This window comes from Mus caroli, unplaced genomic scaffold (assembly GCF_978045245.1).
Source record: "Mus caroli unplaced genomic scaffold, Mus_caroli_1 scaffold_7, whole genome shotgun sequence".
NCBI lineage: Eukaryota > Metazoa > Chordata > Mammalia > Rodentia > Muridae > Mus > Mus caroli.
The window spans coordinates 8,934,445-8,954,479 of NW_028227262.1; the positions used below are offsets into that span (position 1 = coordinate 8,934,445).

Consider the following 20,035-nt stretch of genomic DNA (forward strand, 5'->3'; position numbering starts at 1 on the left):
CCGTGTGTAAACGGAGGCTCAACTGTTCCTTTTCATCTGCTCCCCCAGGCCTCCTCTATCAACCCTGATATATTATTTACTGTAAAATGCCTTTCCTGTTTTTGTTTTTGTTTTTTTTTTTATAGAGAATGTAACTCAGGGCATTGTTGAGTAAGCTTTTGATGGCAGTACTTTCAGCTACGAAATCACTGTTTCATGATGGTTATTTTCTGGCTCTTCCATTGCCATCCGCTTCGAATGCTTATGTCTCAAATGGAGCCAGATGTGTTTTAATAGATTTATACCATCCCCCCCATAAATCCTGTTCCCGAGCAGGTAGACCGCCCAGCCCAGGAAGTGGGACTTTGCCTCATTTGCTTAGATTCTTAACTAGGCCATCTGTCTTTGTGGCTGACAGAGTGAGAGCATGCCACCACTGGCTTTAATCTGCTGTCAACCTTCATACTGTACCTTTAACTCTCTTGGATTCTGATACAGAACAAACCAGATTTAACCATTTAGGACACAGATTGACTCTCCTGCTGGGCCTTGAGAGGTTTTTCCTTAAGAAAAAAAAAAACTATTCTGTGTGTGTGCATGTGTGTGTGTGTGTGTGAGAGAGAGAGAGAGAGAGAGTGTGAGAGAGAGAGAGAGAGAGAGAGAGAGAGAGAGAGAGAGTGTGTGCATGTGTGCATGTGTGTGTAAGCATGCAGGTGCCATGATCAGAGTATGACTTGCAGGAGTTGGTTCTTGTGTCCCACCATCGAACACAGGACCCCGGGCTTGGCTACAAGCACCTTTACGTAATGAACAGCTCATCAGCCCAGCCTGGGTCTTCTCGGACATCCAACACACTTATCGTGAAATACTTGTGCAGATGTCAGAAGCAGCCATGCCAAGTTCATTAAAAAAAAAAAAAAAAGGTAGTGGTGAGAAACAGACAGACTCTGTGTGTGTGTGTGTGTGTGTGTGTGTGTGTGTGTGTGTGTGTGTGTGTATGATGAATGAATCACACTTTTTTGCTGAGTTCCTTTGCTCCTCTGGCCAACTTCAAAAGGAAACCTAACTCCATGCCCTGTTTTAGATTTCCCTCCTCCTGTGTGGTGTCTGTGAGGGTCCCTTTCTTCACATCTTTTTAGGAGATGGTTACAGACACTGCTGGGATTTATAGAAAATCATTTCCTTTTCGTTAGTGAGAAAAACCTCTCTTGCTTGCCAACTCATTAGAAACAAAAGTTATGATTCTAATTTTGTTCTTCTCTCTTCTCATTCCAGTCTCCTTTCATCCCATGCTCTCTATCCTGAGCATGGAGATCAATCTTTCCCCCCTGTCTCCCCAGGTCACCCTTGAACCCTTGCACAGACGAGAGAGTCCGGTAATTTCAAACATATTCACAGCAGTCAGCCCTCACTCCGCCCCACCTTCTGTCAATCACTGATACGTGCTGAACAAGGCTTCCCTTTTCCACACCAGGCTGATCATGGATTCATTGGATCTTCGTCCACTCAAGGCTATCACGTTGGTGGTGAGCTCATCCCTTGGGAGAATTTTAGAAATCATCCTCTGATCAGCAGAGGGGTAAAGTAAGAGCTGGGACATGAACGAGGGGTCATCTCAGCAACTGGCAGAGACATGATCCAGTCTGATGAAGGGAGTAGCCAACAGCACTGAGGAGAGGAGATGGCATTAAGTCACCTTTAGCAGGGGCAGAAGAGATGGCTGGGTGGTCACCAGCACTTACAGCTCCTGCAGAGGACCTGGGTTCTGCTTCTGGCGCCCAGAGACCCTGAACAACAAAACTTGCAAGACTCAGAGATTAGGACTGAGGCCAAACAAACTAGAGAAAGTAACTGACAGCTGGGCTTTGGTGGCTGGAAATGCCCTTTCCAGAGATAGAAAGACCGAGGCAGAGGTGGCTCTGCAGGTGAAGGGAACTTGCTGACAACTCTGACAACCTGAGCTGGATCCTCAGGGCACAGACAGTAGGAAAGGGAACATGACTGCCACACCTTATCCTCTGACATACACACACACACACACACCATACACACACACACATGCACACACACCTACACACACACATACACACATACATATATACACACACTCATACCTACATGCACACACACACACCCACACACATACATACATACATGCACACACACCTACACACACACACATACATACATACACATACATATATACACACACTCATACCTACATGCACACACACACACCCACACACATACATACATACATGCACACACACCTACACACACCTACATATATACACATACTCATACACACACATACATACATGCACACACACATACACACATACATACATACATACATACACATACATATATACACACACTCATACCTACATGCACACACACACACATACATACATACATGCACACACACCTACACACACATACATATATACACACTCATACACACACATACATACATACATACATACATACATGCACACACACCAATGCACATACACACACATACATACATACACACTCATACACATACATGCGCACACACTCACAAACACACACCTACACACCTACACACATATACACCCACTCACACACACATACATACATGCACACACACTCATATACACACACATAGATGCACACACACTCACAAACACACACCTACACACATACATACATATACACCCACTCACAGAGACATACATACATGCACACACACTCATATACACATACATACATGCACACACTCACAAACACACACCTACACACATACACACATATACACCCACTCACACACACATACATACATGCACACACTCACACACCTACACACATACACACACTCATACACACACATACATGCACACACTCATACATGCACACACACACCTACACACATACATACATACACACACTCACACACACACATACATACATGCACATACACTCACACACACACACACACCCCAGAAGGGGAGAGAGGGAGGGGGAAAAGAGGTATTGAAACAACAACAAAGACAACCCAGGAAAAAGATAAATTTTGGTGGAAACGAGATGGATTTCCTTTGGAAGAGGTGTGTTCATCACGTTGGGCTCATGGGTAGAAGGGATCAGAGGAAGGCGTGGCCACCTGTATATGAGGGTCCTTCCTAACAGAGCATCTGAGTGAGTCAGGAAAGAAAAGGGCTTCAGCATCCCACTGACCTTCCCTCTGCGTTTTTCCTTTCTGCTCAGCCTAGGACCCCAGTAGCACCCCAGTCCATAGGAAGGTGGCCCCCACAGTAGAACAAGCCCTCACAGACACACCTAAGGTAAGCCTTATTAATTCCCAAGGTGTTTTTTCAGTCAAAGCTACAAAGATAAAGGAAAACTCCCCAGAAAATAAAAATGGTTTGGTGAGTGGAGATCCGTTTCCAGCGTATCAGCAGTCCTGGGGCGACCCAGTGACGGTTTTGGGAGAAACTTCTTTCCGGATAATCCCGAAATGTTCGTAAGAGTCACCTGGTCTCTATATGAGGCTGAAGAACTGGTCTCCGGCCAGCCCAAAGCCCAAGAGTTGACACTTTAAATGCCTGCTGTCTCCAGAATTCTGTCCCTGAGGGCAGGGTTTGGTATGAGCAAACAAACATCCTCCCTGTCCTCATAGGGACCAATGACAAACCAAAGTTCAGTTCCATAAAGTCCAACTTGGGACACCAATGAGTTTACTGGGATTACTTACAAAGGGCTCCTTACAGAGGGAGGGCTCCTTACAGAGGAGAGGGCTCCTTACAGGAGCATGGTGACAATACAGCTACACTGGGACAACCTCAGCCCTACATACCCCACACCCCTTCCTCTAACCTTCTGCTCACACTCTAGCACCTCCCACCACCACCTACAATTAGGGTACAATTGTAAACAATAGGCCAGGAGTTGATGAAGGAGGGAGCACCGGGAATCTCAGGTGAGGCTCCAAGGATGCTCCCGACTTTGGTGAAGGGGCATTACCAGTCCGCGGACCCAATATAAGTAGCCATAGCTGTTCTGATGGTGACTGCTGTCACGCAGGGAAGACACTGCTCTAAGACACCTGTAAACATCAACTGGGTCGTATAAATAAACAAAATGGGGGGTGGGGTGGCGTGTACAGATGCTGTGAGAACCTGGGCAGTCACATGTTTCCAAATAGAACTGTTTATTCTCGTGCAAAAGTGGAAAGCTCATGTTTGCAGAACCTCTGCTTTTAACAACGGCAGGACATACAGGTTTTTCTGTCAAAGTCCTCAGTGCTTAAGTGCCGACAACTACAACAACCACCACATTCGTTGTTTTGGTTTTGGATGGGAGGGTGGCTCACAGGGTATGAGTCCAAAATTATATATATATAAACTCGGAAGGTGGTGTTGGCTACCAGATTATAACCCTGCGACTCTTTTCTGGAAACACGGGAAGCAAACATCCTCACCTCAGGTCCCGGGGCTGGAGAGAGAGCTCTGTGGTTAAGGGCCTGTACTGTTCTTGTAGAGGGCCCGAGTTCAGTTCCCAGCACCCACATTAGGAAACTCACAACCATCTGTAACTCATCTCCATAGGATCGGACATCCTTTTTGGTCTCTGTATGAATCTACATTAATGTGTGCGCATACACACACAAAGACTTTTTTTTTTTTTTTTTTTTACATCTTCACATTTTGAGTCAGAGATTCCTCACTCATAGGAAGTGTGGTGCAGAGAAGAGGAAGAACGTGGAAAGAGAAGAGTTGGGAGGTGGACATACTCCCAGAACTCAGGAGAACTGAGTTACAAGTTCAAGGCCAATGTTGGGGAGTTGGGGGGGGGCATACACTCTGAGTACCAGAACCACCAGATCTACATAGCAAGACCTTGTCTCAAAATAAATAAATACATGTAAATAAATAAAAACAAAGATAAACTGTAGCATTGCTGCTACATCCTGCTGGCAGGGGGTATGCTGAGTTTACCCTCCTGTATGATGCTCTCGTGATCCACTTATTTATTTATTTTTATGTTTGAGTGAGAATCTTTTTTGTTTGTTTGTTTGTTTGTTTTTCGAGACAGGGTTTCTCTGTATAGCCCTGGCTGTCCTGGAACTCACTTTGTAGACCAGGCTGGCCTCGAACTCAGAAATCCGCCTGCCTCTGCCTCCCAAGTGCTGGGATTAAAGGCGTGCGCCACCACCGCCCGGCTTTGAGTGAGAATCTTTTTTTTTTTTTTTTTTTTGGTTTTTCAAGACAGGGTTTCTCTGTATAGCTCTGGCTGTCCTGGAACTCACTCTGTAGACCAGGCTGGCCTCCAACTCAGAAATCCGCCTGCCTCTGCCTCCCGAGTGCTGGGATCAAAGGCGTGCGCCACCACCGCCCGGCTTTGAGTGAGAATCTTAATAGCCTAAGCTGGCCTTGAATTCACAGAGACCCACCTGCTTCTGCCTCTGCCTCCCAAATGGTGGGTTTAAAGGAGTCCCCTACCACCTCAGCCCATTATTAATTCTTAGAGCAAAGGGGTAAAATTAGGCCAGTTAACCTTTAATCCCAGCTCTGGGGAGACAAAGGCAGGTGGGTGGGTCTCCGTGAGGTTAAAGCTAGTGTGGTCTATGTGTTTGAAGAGAGAGGGAGGGGGTGGAAAGGAGACAGGGAGGAGGGGGTACAAAGTCATCTTGATCATTCCTCACCAAAAATTCAGTCCTAAATAATCATGGCCAACAGCCTTAGTTCTGTAAATCTTTTTCATTTCCTCCCCTTGGGACAGTGGCTCATATAACCCAAAGCTGGCCTTCAACTAAAGGCCTGAAGCAGCTACACAGTTACAGTCCATATTCTCCTCCTCCTATCAGAAGAGCCAGAACAGTGAGATCTTACCTATTCTAGTCCATTAAAAACAAAACAAAGCCGGGCGTGGTGGCGCACGCCTTTGATCCCAGCACTCGGGAGGCAGAGGCAGGCGGATTTCTGAGTTGGAGGCCAGCCTGGTCTACAGAGTGAGTTCCAGGACAGCCAGGGCTATACAGAGAAACCCTGTCTCGAAAAACCAAAAAAACAAAAACAAAAACAAAAAAACCCACCTGGTGCTGAGCAGCAGTCTCAACCCTGACTAGAGGCCAACATGTCCTTTGAAACAAAATCATGGCCCATACTTCCCAAGATGGAATGAATTTACCCCTCCACTTAATGTCATAACTTCCTTTAAAAGAATAACTTGTTGTATGTGCATTCATGTTTTCCCAGCATGTAAATCTGTGTGAAGGAGTTACAGACAGCTGTGAGCTGCCTTGTGGGTGTTAGGAATTGAACCCGAGTCCTCTGGAAGAGCAGTCAGTGCTTCCAACTGCTGAGCCATCTCTCCAGCCCCCAAATGTCCTTTTCTGTTGCTGGTAAAAGTGCCCGAGTCCATGGTACAGCTCACGTTTGGAAAGGCCTCTGATCTACCTTAGGTTTCTGTAGAAGTCCTCTGACATGGTTCCCACAGATGGCTCCCATGTGCTCACACCCCTGAATGTAAAATGCACAGTGCAGGCCATGAGACAGGTGCCGTGAACAGAGCACCTCAGCTAGGGAAGCTGTCTAAGCATGCCGGCATGTATACAGCGCCATTCAAAGATAGATTCAGCCTCAGTACTGTTCTAGCCAGCGCTCTACCTTTGAGCCCAGCCCCTAGCAAATTAAATTTCTAAAGAGAAAATAGGGGAGGGGCTAGCCACTCATCTTTCTGTAACACCTAACCCTCCCATTTCTGTGTGCATGTGAATTCATACAGCATTGAGTCACTTGATCATGGTGGTGCTTGCTGAGAAACACATCATCAGGCAACTTCATCACTGTGATATCACCAGACACACTTATGAAACACGTCACATGCAGCTCTCTGTGCATGTAAGTCACTGTATACAGGCAGTGGTATTGAGAAAAGCTTAGCCACTGTTGCTAGGAGGTTTTGTTTGGTTGGTTTGGTTTTTTGTCTTTTTTTGTTTGTTTGTTTGTTTGTTTGTTTGTTTGTTTTTGTAAACTAAATCTATTGAATGATAGGTAAGATATTTGGTTTCTGGTTCTAACCAATTAAACCACCGAGAAATAACACTCTCTGGAAGCAAAGGCAGAGCCTGCCAGGTGCTGGTCACACCGAGGAGATTTACCCTCTTGCAAAGCTTCTCAGGGTCTGCCCAGGCACACAGCCAATTTCCCTTGTCCCCAGAGTGAAAAGGGAAATGAGACACTGCATCAATGTCACACTTGTTGCTGGATAGGCTTTGAAGATAGTCCAGGAGCTGGGGATACTGTCGGGATACTGTCAGCCATACAGATTCCTAGCCAGTACGGGAAGAAACCAAACCTCGCATACAGGCAACAGATCTCTGGCTGTTTCCCCCGGTCCTGATCTCTGGGCTCCATTCCAACAGCTTCCAAGCTTCTTGTCTTTGCACAGGATACATATAACTAGGATTCTGGCACTAGAAATGCTACTCTTATTGCTAGAAAACTTCCCTTCTCCGTGGGGGGAAAACTCAATGCTCACATCCACCATGTGTTCTTACTGTACAGAGCCTGACTGCAGCCCCCATCTTTGACATCAAAGAGCGAATTCCTGTGAATCCCTTGGGAATGGTGACAGTGGAGACACGTCCCAGACATCCAGAGTTGAAAGTCAGGAACACACTTTCCCACAGAAATAGTCAGCAGCTTTCCAGTGGAGTTTCCACAATCCCAGTTAGCCCACAGCATTCTTGGAATACTCCAGACGTCGATGTAAGTCCCCTAACATGCTCTTGCTACTCCATTCCCATCCTACCTTGCTTTCCCATCCTCTTCAGCACCCTTGATTCACATTTATGAATTCTCACGTGTTCAGTCCGCCAGACTCGGAAAACAGGCTCACCGGAGAGGCTGGCTCCAGCTCTGGCCTCCCAGCATCAGGCTGTGAGTGTGGGTATGGCTCAGAGCTCTTTCTTTGCCTTTAACATTAATGCCCCCACTATTCACAGAAACCGTGAGGGCTCTTAGCCTGCATGAGGAGCGACCACAGATGGATTCACCTGTGTGGAAATGTGATATGCCAATCAATTAACAAGAAGGAATGGATCTTTGCAAGGGTGGGAAATGCTGCTTGCCTCAGGGTGAATGGTATCAGAATCCTCAGCGTCTCCCACAGAGGAGCTGACGGGTCTTTAAACACAAGCTGGCGGCTATGCCAGGGGTTGGCATCTACGAGTGTGGCTGGTCGGACCGCACGACGCATCACTGGGGCCTTGAAGGTCATCTAGAAACTTCAGCTTCACCTTCCCTTCCAGAGTCCTTGTCGGCCCCCAGGGAAACTCACCAGTTTCCCATGTTGACCTCAAAGTTTGTCCCTTGCTCCCCGAGAGCAGGACTGAGCACTAAAGTTCATGTGCAACCTCTCTTTCCCACACCCCCATCCCTGCTTTCCCCTGGACAGCATATGGGAGGCCCCCGCTTTAACTTAAGGTTCTCAAGATTGAACTTCTGATTCCTGCAGCCCCAACTCCAACGTGTGTGTGTGTGTGTGTGTGTTAGAGAAGACTGAAAGAAGAGGAAACTTTCATCTTGTTTTCTCATATGCAGAATCTAGATTTCAATTTTATGTATATGGCTCTGTTGCCTGCATGTGTTCCTGTGCATTACGTTCATGCAGTGCCCAGACACCAGAGGATACCAGATCCCCTAAATCTGGAATTACAGATGGCTGTGAGCCACCAAGTGGGTGGTGGGAACTGAGCCTGGGTCTTCTGCAAGAACTGCAGGTGCTCTTAGCTACTAAGCTCTCTCTCTAGCCTCCAAAATGTAGAATGAATACACAACACACACACACACACAAGATGGCTAGGTTGGTAACATACTTGCTGTTTAAATATGACCTGGGCTCTGATCCCTAGTACCTATGTAAAAAGCCAGGTATGGCAGCACACCTGTGACATGAGCACTGGGGAGGCAGAGACAGGTGGATCCCAAGCTCAGCCAGTCCAGTCAATCAATGAGCTAGCTCGAGGCTCAGCAAAGGCCCCTAAGTCAAGCCAGCACTCCAAGAAACTGTGCAAGGGGACTCACTACAAGTTGCAGAGCAGTCTGGTTTGCATAGTGAGTCTCAGGCTAGCCTGAGATGGAGAGTGAAACTTTGCCTCAAACAAATGAATTGTTAAATAGTTAAAAATAAAGCTCTCTGCAGAAGACAAAAAAAGGAGAGTTTCAAAGGAAGGAGTGGAGGTCACATGATGGCTATTCATGGTATCTTAGCTCCTTTCCTTTTTGCTGTGATAAAATAGACAAAAGCAACTTAGGATAAGGGGCTTTGTACTGGCTCTAGGTTACAACCAGGCTTCCTGGAGGTGGAGAAGTCACAGCAGGAGGAGCTCAAGGCAACTGGTCAACATCCACAGTCAAGATGCAGAGAGCAATAATGGATGTTTGCATGGCAACAGTCAGCTCGCTTTCTCCAGTCTTACACAATGCAGGATCCCTCTGCCCAGGGAATGCTGCCTGCTTCTATGTCGGCATACCATGGGTGTGCCTGGCGCCTGTGTCGGCCAGAAGACTGCATCAGATCGCTGGAACAGGAGTCATGGATGGTTGAGAGCCGATGTGTGGGTGCTGGGAACCAAATCTCAGTCCTCTGCAAGAGCAACATGTGCTCTTCAATGCGGAGTCATCTCTCCAGCCTCTACCTTTATTGTGTAATTGCTTTATGATCTAGAATGTCATAGTTTCTGTTTGATTTTTGAGTCAGGTCAGAATCCAGCCCTTATGTAGCCCCTGGCTAGCCCCCAACTCACTTTGTATACCAGACTTTACTGAAAGAGATCTGCCTGCTTCAGAATCCCAAAGGCATGCGCCACCACTACGTGATGACCTGAGTTCAATCCCCTGAAGACAGAAGGAGGAAAGCCACTCCTGACAGTTGTCTTCTTGTCTCTGCACTGGCACCATGATGTGTGTCACTCATACACACATGCAATAGTATTAGACCTCTGGGGGGGCCAGATACATCAAACAGGGTGCAGTTACAGGCCCTATGGAGCCATCAGACAGGCAGTGACGCTGCAAAGTACAAGGGTCTTCTGTAAGAGCAATGCCCACTCTAAGTAGAATTCTTTTAAAAAGATGAAGAGGCAGAACAAGGTAACACTCCTGTATATCCTACTGTGTTTCTGTAGCCAAGGATGTGGAGCCTTAGGGTTTGGGGATTTTGATCCAGTTTAACTGTTGGGGTTTCTGCTGGAGCCAGCCTCAGCAGTTGATGTGGTGGCCCAAGAGGAGATAAGGAGCGGGTGAGGAAGGACCAAGTCAGACAAAGTAGTCAGGGATTGCAGCTCTGACTACCAATCAGGCTGCCTCTGTGTGTACAGGTTTCATAGAGCAAAGACAGACTAATGATTACCCCAAAAGTACAGATTATACCATTTTGTCTCTGGACGTGTGTTTGTCTTTTCGGTACCTGTTTGGGGTTACACGTTCAGTCTCAGAAAGTACAAGTAGAACAGATTTTATTTTTATTATAAATCCTAGCACACCAAGTCTAAAGAATGTCTCTGCCAGAGCTGGAGAGATGGCTCAGTGGTTAAGAGCACTGACTGCTCTTCCAGAGGTCCTGAGCTCAATTCCCAGCAACCACATGGTGGCTCACAGCCATCCGTAATGGGAGCAGATGCCTCTTCTGGCGTGTCTGAAGACAATTACAGTGTACTCATATAAGTAAAATAAATAACAAATAAATCTAAAAAAAAAAAAGTCTCTGCTAAAACACATTATATGACAGCCTGCTTTTAAGCTGGCAGTATTTGAAGTTTTAAAGCACTCCAGACAAAGAGAAATACCTGAACTGGTATTTTCATGAATAGCGAATACTAGTACCTATCTCCTTTGACTATATTGTTCCATCTTCTAGGCTATAAAGAAGGAAACGTTTATTTTAGTCAGTCTACCTTATTTACTGAATTCTATTCCTCTGGGGGTGTACCCTGTATGACCCCTATCTTCAAACTACATTTTCAGAAACTTCTAAGCATATTGTAAAAAGACGCCTTGAATCTGTTACCATTTCTCCTGGCCAGTCCAAGTCTGTCAAGGATCCTTAAGTTTACCCTGCTCCAATTATACTGTTTGTTTAGGGGCAGATTTTGTTTAGGGGGAGATTCCTGGACTCATGACCTCATTTAGAATTCCCAGCTTAGTGCTTATCTTAATCTCCAGAGCACAAGGAAGACTTACAAACAGGGCCAGATAGTTATTTCCCTAAAAGCAGAAGGGATGGTAAGTTTATGAGTTTCCTGAGAAGGAAAAGACAAGGCTTGGGGGCTGGAGAGATGGCTTAGTGGGTAAGAGCACTGACTGCTCTTCCAAAGGTCAAATCCCATCAACCACATGGTGGCTCACAACCACCCGCAATAAGATCTGATGCCCTCTTCTAGTGTGTCTGAAGACAGCTACAGTGTACTTATATATAATAATAAATGAATCTTTGGGCTAGAGCAAGCAGGGCACTGAACAAGCAGAGTTGACTGGAGCAAGCAGAGGTCCTAAAATTCAATTCCCAACAACCACATGAAGGCTCACAATCATCTGTACATTTTATGTATATGTACTCATATACATAATAAAAATAAATAAAGACACTCAGGAAAGGACATAAATGAAACATGCTGCAGAAACTGCCCAAGAATGCTGCACACAGAGACGTAGTAAACCTAAGGTGGGATATGACATGACAGCAAGCATGGTATTTGGCTCAGGTTTGCTGGAACTGCGTCCAACGTGTGCTGGCTTCCAGACTCTCGCTGTTTCCGGTGGATTCGGCTGTGCCTTGGCTGCGGTCTCCCCAGCAGTCAGGGTCAACACTAACAACACACAGGCAGCTCTGTTCCCATGCTAAGAGGACTCAAGACAGAAATCAACAATGGGGAAGCCAAGCGCTCAGGGGTGAGAGGAACGTGTTGGCAACCTGAGGGAAACTTGCAGATGTATGGAGAATGGATGTCATCTGAGGCCGGAAAGTTGAAGTCTGAAAGCTTCTGAGGTGCTGTCAGCATCAAGAAATGTTAAGAGCTTCCTGGCAAATAGGGCTACTGCTTAAGAAACATGACCTTGTAATAACGTGAGGGTGTTTCCCGAGAGCGGTAAAGAGGGAAATCCCACTATGAATATCCGTGACATTGTGCCACTGGCTGAGTGAAAAAGAAACAGCTGGGGGCTAGCTGCCCTTGCAAAGTACTGGGTGATTCCCAGCACCCGGGTAGTGGCTCACAACCACCTGCAACTCCAGTTCCACAGGACTGACCCTTGCAGGTTCCTGCATGGAGTGTGCACCCAAGCACGCGCATACACATGTGTACACACACACACACGCTTTTTCAATAATTTAGGGCTTTTGTTTTTCGAGACAGGGTTTCTCTGCATAGCCCTGGATTTCCTGGAACTCACTTTGTAGACCAGGCTGGCCTTGAACTCAGAAATCCTCCTGCCTCTGCGTGCGCCACCACGCCCGGCAATTTAGGAGTTTTTTGTTTTTTTATTTTTTGTGTCAGGGTTTCTCTGTATAGGCATGGTTGTCTTGAAATTGTCTGTGGACCAGGTTGATCTCAGACTCAGAGACCTGTTATATGTGAGTATGTACCATATTCCCTCTGAAGGCAAAATTCCCTCTCACAAGCAAGCAACCAAGCTCCTAGAACCAACACAGTTGTCAGGATGCCTTCGTCCATTGCTTTAGTTCTTTTACATCGGACATCTTTACTGCTTTACCTCAACTGGGTGGCAGTGTGCAATGGCTTCTTTTCTGCTCGCATAAGGAAACAGCACTGGTGCTACAATCACAAGTGTTCCTGATTGCATCACTGGAAACTGTGAGTCTGGCTGGGATAGTTCCGTGTGCTGCCAGGAAGCACGCACACTCCTTATGCTCTGGAACAGTAATCAGAAACAACTCTTTGCAATGGGGTGCTAGCTGTAGTAAATACTCCTGAGGAGGAGACTGGGCTGTCTGTCAGCTACAACACAGGATCAAGGGCCATGAAGCTAATACCTAAGACCTGCAGACATCTGCAACTCCCTGTAGGAAGAAAATCAGACTCATTACAAACAAAGATGTAAAACACTAACATGTCAAGCCTGGCTTGGAGGAGCATGCACACCTTTAATCCCATCGTGTGTGCAGCAAAAGCAGGCAGGTCCCTGTGAGTACTCTCAGTGGGTTCAAATACATGACTACTCATTTAAAAAATTCTTTTGTTTGGAGGTAATCACTCTGCAAAGAAGGCTGGCTTAGAACATGGGGCAGGTCATTTGCCAAAGCCTCCCAAATGTTAGGGTTATAGGCACAGGACGCCATGCCTGGCTAAAGGGGATTAGCATCTCTGGTTTACATCAGGCAGACCTAGCTTTCTTGGGATTGCAGCGTAAGCATTCAAGCAGGTTATCTGAGTTCAACCCGTAATGCTTACTTACAACCAACACTAACTGAAAGGAGACTTGAAGATGGCTACCCATACATCCCACTGTCCATCTGACTGCAAAATGCCTGATGACCTGGGAAGACACCACGAATCTTACAGAACCACCTGCTACATCCTCACCAACTAGCAGCACGCCTTTAATCCCAGCACTCGGGAGGCAGAGGCAGGCGGATTTCTGAGTTCCAGGACAGTCAGGACTACAAAGAAACCCAGTCTCAAAAACCAAAACAACAAAAAACAAAAACAACAAAAAGCACATCTACAGACTAATTAATGGGTAAACCTGAGCGTGTTTTGTCCAGATCAGGCTAGCCTTTCCCCCTTTTTAACTGATTTCAAAAATGCTTCCTTGTAGCTGAGCGGTGGTGGTATGTAACTTTTTCTCCAGCACCTGGGAGGCAAAGGCAAGCAGATCTCTGTATGAGTTCCAGACTAGTCTGGCCTGCAAAGTTCCAGGACATCCAAGGCTACACAGAGAAATCCTGACTCAAAAGAAAGAGAGGGGGAGGGAGAGGGAGAGGGAGAGAGAGAGGGAGAGGGAGGGAGAGAGGGAGGGAGGGACAGAGGGAGGGAGGGAGGGAGGGAGAGGGAGAGGGAGGGAGAGAGGGAGGGAGAGAGAGGGAGGGAGGGAGGGAGGAGCCAATGCTACCTTGCTCATTTCATGAGATCCTCATGGACTGGGTGGAGGATAAAGTGGTATGAACAAGCAAGGATCGTCTGATCCAGGAGGTTCATGTTTTTGTCAAGGGTTGGATGAAATGATCCTAGACATGGTGTGTGAAGTATACTAGGCTGAGCCTTCAGAGTCTACCAAACAACAGAGAAGGCCGGTTCCTAACTGCAGCCACAGCAGCTACTCGTCTGCACTTCACTTTATCCTCATCTCATTAAAGGTTGAGTCTTCAGCTACTTAACTTAGTACTCATTAAATGTTTGAAATTTCCGTATGACCACAACCAGCCAACCACTCTGTGCCAAATGACATTCCCTATTTCACACAATGTTATGCTGATAAACTTTGTCCCTCAAGGCATTTGGCCAAAATTAACCATACAAAGGAGGCAGAAAGTTAATTTTTGGCTTGGCCTTGTTTTAGTGAGGTTGTATTTAGGAAGAACTCTCTTTGCCAATTTTGAATACGCCTCATGGGAAGGCTTTGATATACATACACACACACACAGATAGATAGATAGATAGATAGATAGATAGATAGATAGATAGATAGAAAAAATCTTTGCACAAAGGTAAAAGGGACATTTTATTGTAGTTTACTTTGCCCTAAGGTTTGTTTTGTTTTGTTTTAATCCAATAAAAAAAAAGAAACTGAAGAGAGATGGTATTACATGTCTGTAAACCCTGGCTAAGGCAAGACAGCCTGGCTAACACAATTTTCAGGTGAGCCCAGACTAACAGAGGTAAGGAGGGAGAAAAGGAGAAAGGAAGAGGGGGAGAGGAGCAAAGGGAGCAGGGTCAGAATCTCTTCCTGTGGGCATTGAGAGGTCCCCAATTTTTTCCAAATGTGATGTAAGAAAGTATTGTGCCCTTAGAGTTTCCTTCCTACACTTGAAAAGGGAAACACAGAAACACAGAAACCTGGCCTTAGAATGTAGCAGACCTTGCCAAGCTATCTCAGAACCATCTGGCACTTGCTATTTGGTGTCTACTCTATATTCTCATCAATCTTACCCCGACTGTTCCACAGGACCCAGAATGCTGACATCAATTTGGATACACAGGAAGAAGACAAGGCAGTTCTGATCAGTGACTTGAGCCATGAATTAGTTCTTTTATCCTTTGGCAGCTGATAAGCACATCAATTTATTGGAGGATGGGGAGAAAGAAGTTAAGCTGGGAATGGCGACACACACTTAAATCCTAGTTCTATGGAGACAAAGGCAGGCAGATTTCTGTGTATCCAAGGCTAGCCAAGACTACAGAGACCTTGCCTCAAAAGAAAAAAAAAAAAAAATCACTAGGTCCTATCCCATCTGCTCAGTGGTTCCTCAGGTCTCCTACTCATGCCCACCCAGACTTTTACAGAGGGGGAGGATGGTACTCCTCTTTAGGAATGTGTGACAATCTTAGAGGCTAAAAATGAGTGCTGCCGTCTATTTGAAATCTGTCACTCCTCAGCACTTTTGAGTGTCCCTCCCCCATTGGTATAGCACTCACACTACCACGTTGGTCATCCTTACCAGTTTAAAAGCTAAGTGCCCTCAAGTCATCAGACGAACACTGTATGAACTCCTAACAGTTCTATGCACTTCTAAGACATTTTTAGTGTATAGTTGGTTTAACAAAACCATTTTCTACCTCCATTCTAGTCAGGTTTTTAAAGATACTCTTCCACCTGCTCTTTGTTTCTCAGCAGTTATGATTGTATGCATGCACACATATGCATGTTTATGTATGTGTTCACGTGTGGGTGGAAGGCCTATGATCAACAGTGTCTTCCTCAATCCCACCTTATTTACTGGCACAGGGTCTTCTCCCTAAACTTACCAACTCGGCTAGACTGGCAGGAGAGGAGGCTCCAGCCTCAATGTAAGGATTATAAGCACACACAGCCTTGCACTGCTTTTTTGTTTAGTTTTGTTTTGTTTTTTTGGTAGGTAAGGAGCTGGTGATCTGAATTTAGCTAAACAGTCTTCATGGCTGCACAGCTGAGTTCTCCTGACCTGCCATGTCATTTAACATGTCTGTGTGTGTGGTGTGTGTGTGTGTGTGTGTGTGTGTGTGTGTGTGTGAGAGAAAGATCTTAATTCTCCTCATGTCCTCAAAGATAACTTCCTGCCATATAAACTCATCTTCAAGCACAATAAAATGTCAGTCCAAGAAATCTGCGGGTTTTATTGGGGGGGGGGGGGGACGCTGAAGAGATGTCTCAGCGGTTAAGAGCACTGTCTGCTCCTCCAGAGGTTCAATTCCCAGCAACCACATAGTGACTCACAACCATCTGTAATGAGTTCTCCTGCCCTCTTCTGGCCTGCAGGCAGAAAGCTGAATGTCTAAATAAATCTTTTAAAAAAAGGAAATAAAGAAATCTGAGTTTGTCCCTTTATCATTTCTATCTGGGAATATAATGAAACTAACGCATACCCTACCATTCTCCTCTGGCCTCTTGGTCTCTACATTTTGCTACATGTGCCCTGTGCTGGCATCATTTCTAGTAATGCCTGCATGGCTCTAACTCCTTTGTCTTTGCTCACAGGAGCTTACTATCTGTCTCAAAACCACATTGTAAGTTCACTCTCAGCCCCATTTCTTTATAGTATTTGCATATCGACTGTCAACTCCCATCCACACACTTCTACAGATCAAAAATAGTTTAGAGACAGGCAAGGTGGCAACATACCTTTTATCCCAGCCTCAGGAGCCTAAGGCAAAAGTTAAAGGCCTAGAATGTGTGAGGTGTTTCAATGAAGGACGGGAGTCATCCTGGAAAGACAACTCAGTGGGCTGCTGGCCCCAAATTCAGTTCCCAACATCAGGGGTAAGGAATTCACGACTAAACTACTGAAATATTGTCCTAGTATCTCCAGTGCTAGTGTATGGAAACGTATCCCAAATCACTGTGTGAAATCTGATAAGCCAGAGCGCTGTTACAGAGGCAGAGGATTAGACAGGAGGACAGGGCAGTACACACAGGTGTTCAAGGTCATCTTGAGCCACATACATAGTGTATACCTGTCACAGGCAAGAACTTTGGGGCAGAGCTACTAGCTAGCCTCAAATGCACAGGGGCCCAGCAACAGAAACTGAAGACAGGCCAAACAGATCATCCAATTCCCACCCTAATCACCTAATAAAACTCTAAGAGCAACTTCAAGTCATAGGTGTCCAGCCGACTACTGTTCCCAATACTGACTTCAAATACAAACAGCTGAGAGGGAGAAGCACAAAGTCTAGTTTTCTCTATTATCAATCTCAGTTTGGTAACTACAACTCATATTGCTACAGACGTTTAGAACATTTCGAAAAGCACATCTGACAAGGAAATGAGACCTATGTCATAAAAGGGGGGGGGGGGCGGAGGAAGGCACCAAGGGAGGCAGATGGAATGTATGATGTACACAAACAAAAATGTAACAATGAGACCGCTTTCTGTGTATTGACCTTTAAAGACAAGATTCCTGATAGCATTCTCCCAGTTCTAACTGTAGCTTGCACACTGGCTACAGATTAGTTCTCACGGAAATTATGTTTGTGTGGGTTAAGTACAAGGCCCCAATGGAGTACTGGATCCTGTGCTGCTGGAGTTACAGGTGGTTGTGAGCAGCCCAACAGGCACTGGGAAATAAAGTCAGGTCCACAAAAGCAGCACACTCTGCCACTGAGCCACCCCCTCAGTCCACTCATCTTGTAAAGGGTTCATGTATACTTTGTGTTTTCAGCATCTCTGATTTAGGATTCGTGTCTGCTTTTTAACTGCACTGTCCATTCTTACTCAATGTGGAGCCACTGCTACTGTGTGGACTTCCCAACTGTGTGTTCCAACCATATCCTTCTGCGCAGAAGTCAGACCACTCAAAGACCAAGGAGAAGGCATATGCTGAGACACAAACAAGAGACTGACGAATGTCTACCTACAGAAGCTGACATCCACCATGCCTGCACCAACAGCCAATGAGGACCACACAGAGACATTTATGAACATTTAGGTCACTCGTGAACAGTATCTGGCAGTGTTCCTGGCTAGACTAGCTGCACTAGACTTGGCAACCAAGAGAAGACTCAGGGCTGGGGTAAGGCACTGGACGGATAGGGTAAGATGCTGGGCTCTTCCCCAGGTGCACAAGCACCAAGAACACAACTATAAAAACCCCAAGCCATGATTCAAGACCCACCCCAAATGTAATCATCTACACACAAGAACCACAGTCATCAGAATATAAATTTGTGAACAATTCCTTTACAAGAAACATAGAAATCATTATAAAATTGTAAAATTTAAAGACACATTTTCTTCAGCCAGAGAATGTCAACCTTGAGGAACACACAACAGAGGACAGCAAGGCTCTGCAGCCTTCTAGAGAAACCACAGGCCAGACAGGTCCTGAGGTCAGAATTACTGAAGACGCCACTTACAGCAATTTTATTGGTCTAACTGTTCTTAGAGGGGTCTTCCAAAAACAAGCTATATTTAATGGGATTAAATAAATCAAAATAATTACATTTCAACTGAGATTATTAAAAAAAAATATCCACAATCCTTCGCACTGAAGATGTTTAGGTGTCCACGCATTGGTCCCTTTATCCTGTCTGTGAGTAATGGCAGACATCACCATCCCATGCTAATCTCAGCCTTCAGTGTCCTCTGCCCTGCAGTTCCCCACAGCACCTTACTAACAGGACAAACACTTTGTCAATTATTCTGTGTGGAGTATAATCCTGGCGGACTGAGGGGGCATCAGTGAGGACATCATAGTGAGATTAAACACATCTTATCATCACCTTGTTCATTGCTGAGACGCAACTTGGCATAGTTGGAATAATACTGACCTAGAGAAAACCTGCTTACACCCTTTTTGCAGATTAATAGTCTACAAACTTAACTTTGGAAAGAAATCAAGCTGGGTAAGTTTTGTTTTTAAATTTTAACAATATAAAAGTCATAATACAACATTTCATGCCTATATTTAAGGTTATTCAGGCTCTAAAGGAAATAATAGAAATTACAAAATATTCTCGCCTTTATTACAAAGAAAACCTCTACAAATGTTATATTAAAGCTATAGTGTTAGAATTGCAAAATGCCCTACACCAGGTCATAAGATTCTTGAACAATTAAAAAAATATTTATACACAAACTTTTAACCTTTTATGAAATAGAATAGAAAAATATCTTAAATTAAAACCTCACAAAGTGCCACTCTGCTTTAAAAAAAAAAGACTTCCAAATAACATATGGTTTGAAATTTTCTTTACAAATCAACTACATTTGTTTATGTATCTCTGCAACCTGAGGCCTTGTCGGACACACCGCTGTGTCAGTCAGGCTCTCTACTAGACGTCTTTAGGATTTATACAGGAAGGAGTGTTATAAAAATTAAACAGTAAAGCTATCTACACTGCTCCAACCACATTTACCCACTCTGACATTCAGCCAATGTTATCTCATCTCTTGTTGACCATGCATCAAGAAAACAGTTCAAGGCAAACAACAGAACACACATGTCTTTAACTCTGGCAAATTCTACCTTTGTAGAAGATTATTTGCACATTTAATTGTTGGGGAAGACAATTCTCCGGTCTGGTCTCTCTTCAGACCACGTGACTCCCAGGCATGGAACTCAGGCCACCATGCCTGCTGCCCAACACTTTCACTGTGAGCCACCTCAATGGCACCTACTTCCCTAATGTGTGACACAGAGAAAAAAAATTCTAATTATCAGTATTTCTTCTTTCCTTTTTGGTTTGTTTGCCTCAGGATATCACTTGGGCCTTGAACTCTTGGAAATCCTCTTGCTTCGTCCTCCCAAATGCAGGGCTTTAGTCAGCACACCCGGCCTTTTATGTTCAATGAGTGAGACACATGTGAAAATACTTGAGGGTTAAGTATTGTCCACTTTATTTCCTTTTCATCTG

The 20,035-nt window shown here is 45.2% G+C and overlaps 1 protein-coding gene across 3 annotated transcripts in view; it reads right to left on the bottom strand.

Moving 5' to 3' along the window:
* Aebp2 (AE binding protein 2) overlaps window positions 1-20,035 on the bottom strand; it is an 87,364-nt gene that overhangs the window by 34,710 nt on the left and 32,619 nt on the right. Inside the window, exon 9 of one of the 3 annotated variants that reach the window (XM_029478441.2) lies at window positions 19,326-20,032. The exons of the other annotated variants lie outside the window; for them this stretch is intronic. Coding sequence (XP_029334301.1) covers window positions 20,029-20,032 — 4 coding nt within the window. The 3' untranslated portion in view covers window positions 19,326-20,028. Of the gene's footprint in view, window positions 1-19,325; window positions 20,033-20,035 lie in introns of those variants that run through there. 3 annotated transcript variants of the gene reach the window in all.